Below are 2,252 nucleotides of genomic sequence, written 5' to 3'. Positions count from 1 at the left end.
TCTCTCATATACGAAATCGACTGTAACTTGGGTTAGAATTGGCTCAGAAAGATGGTTTTCGAACTGATTTGATGATCAGAAATCCTGTTTTCATAAGATCTCGCTAAAATTAGAATTATGTAAAAATCCAAAAAAAAAACTTTTTTTGAAATTTTTTTCCAAAATTATTTTCACGAATTTTTCAAATTTGTCAAAAATTATATTTTCTCACCGAGTCCGCTTTGATACTGTACATATCCAATGCTTCATTATACACATAATACGGACTAGTCACTAGAATTGTCCGTGTGAAGTACACCGCGCAGAGGACTACAGTACCCAGAGAGAATGGGAAGAGAAATTGCCAAATCTGGAAGATTCTTTGAAGTTTTTCAAATTTTTTGTTTGTTTTATGAAAAAAAAAAGGAATTTCAGAAATATTTTAAGCCAAAATTCATGAAAATCGATTGAAAATTACACAAGTTATAGGAATTTTAATTTTTCAACATTTTTTTGAAATTTTGAAATTTTCAATTTTATGTAATTTTATTAGTTTTCAACGGATTTTCAAGATTCATAGCTTAAAATGATCAGAAAAAAGCGCTAAATTCAAATTTATGCATTATTCTATACCTTCTCATACAAAAAATAGGCAAAAATCGATGTTGTTCGATTCAATGACATCATTGTGACCATACCGTATTGAAAATAGGCATTTCCAAAGTGTAGAAAATAGCAAATATACAGAAATCCACCGGTATATTGATTATTTTGTCCCAAAGAAGCAAATAAATTGGATAGAAGGCAATCTTTACAAGTTCCATTCGGTAAACGGAGGGTTATCATTGAGTTTAGCCAGGTTAGAAGGTTCTGGAACAGTTTTTCAGGGTTTTGAAGGATTCAGAAGCTTCTGAGGGGATTTTTGATAGTTTTAATCGATTTTTTGAGTTAAATTACGTTCAGAATGAAATTTTTGAATCAATTCGACATAAATTAAAAAAAATTTTGGAAAATTTAAATTTTCGGATTTTTGGATTTTTTCCTTCCGAAGTATAATGCAATTTTTCAATTCTTAGGGATAGTTTCAGGCTAATTTAGATTGTTTTAATCAATTTCTCAGATTAAATTACTGCTAGAACTTGATTTTTGGGATCAATCTGAAATTTTTGAAAAATCAAAATTAAATTGAAACTTTTCAGATTTTTGGAATTTTTCATTTCGAAGTATAAATCAAGTTTTCATGTCCTGGAAGCTGTCCATGGTTAATTTCAGTAGTTCAAATCGATTTTTCAGGTTTAATTAACCCTAGAAGTCAATTTTGAGTCCCAAATTTAACTTTTTAACTTTTTCAAAAATAAATTGAAAAAAAAATTTTTTTTGGAATTTATTTTTTTTCTGGAAACTCACAAAAAAGTAATCAGCAATAACTACGTGAAAAAATGCAGACTTGAATTCTTTCCAATTTTTGAACAACATAATAATGAGCAATGTATAAATGAGAAAAGAAATTGAACAGTAGAAAAAGGAAACCAAAAATTTCAGATTGAAAAATGACATGATTTTTTTCTGGAATTACCGCATCGTCCAATTTGAACCCCTATATCTCGGTTCATGTAGAAGATATCAAAAAGATGTCAACTGATAACATGTAGCTGATATTATGATAAACATTTTATCAGTTGACAACGTTTTGGTATCTTTCAAAAGAAGTGAGATACATAGGCTCAAAATAAACGGTCCGGGTGGCTTTCAAAAGAGTGTTTACGGTATTTTTAAATTTTTTGAAAGTTCAAATTTTTCGAAAAGCCGGAATAAATGAAAAAAATAAAACAAAAAATAACCTGGAAAAATAAATTTTCAGACAACAAAATTATTTTTTTTTCTTGGTTACCAGGTGAAAAAAATTAGAAAAAAAATTTTTTTTGAGGATTGCTCAGATTTCAAAAAAAAAAATGAAAAAACTCTAGTCTACTTCCAATAAATGCTAGATTTTCTTAGGCACTAGACAGTGACATTTTTAGTGTCTAATAATTATAGATCATAAATTTTGAAAAATGTGACGAAATTTGAAAATTTGAAAATATTAAAAATTAAAAAAAATTGACTGAAAATCATACTTGCGACCGCGCCTTGCCATAGTTTCTTTTGGGATCACTATTTTCAAATCAACCAAATTAGATATGATAGAACTCGACGAGTACTTCAAAATGATACTATTTGGACTACTGTATCTAGTCTATGAACAAAATTACAAGTGATCAAAAGGCAGGGTC

General features: G+C 28.5%; 1 protein-coding gene across 1 annotated transcript in view; it reads right to left on the bottom strand.

The window, feature by feature from the left end:
* The window catches only part of CBG13904, a gene marked incomplete at both ends in the record, with an annotated part of 7,834 nt that extends 6,298 nt beyond the window's left edge, over window positions 1-1,536 (bottom strand). The window contains 3 exons of the mRNA XM_045236315.1: window positions 212-349; window positions 613-849; window positions 1,387-1,536. Coding sequence (XP_045095303.1) covers window positions 212-349; window positions 613-849; window positions 1,387-1,536 — 525 coding nt within the window. The remainder of the gene's footprint in view (window positions 1-211; window positions 350-612; window positions 850-1,386) is intronic.
* Between the last annotated feature and the right edge of the window lie 716 nt (window positions 1,537-2,252).

Source organism: Caenorhabditis briggsae (assembly GCF_000004555.2).
Source record: "Caenorhabditis briggsae complete genome, chrIV, whole genome shotgun sequence".
In the NCBI taxonomy this organism is placed as follows: domain Eukaryota; kingdom Metazoa; phylum Nematoda; class Chromadorea; order Rhabditida; family Rhabditidae; genus Caenorhabditis; species Caenorhabditis briggsae.
The sequence above is the reverse complement of the archived record's forward strand: the minus strand, read 5'-3'. Positions and strand labels throughout refer to the sequence as shown.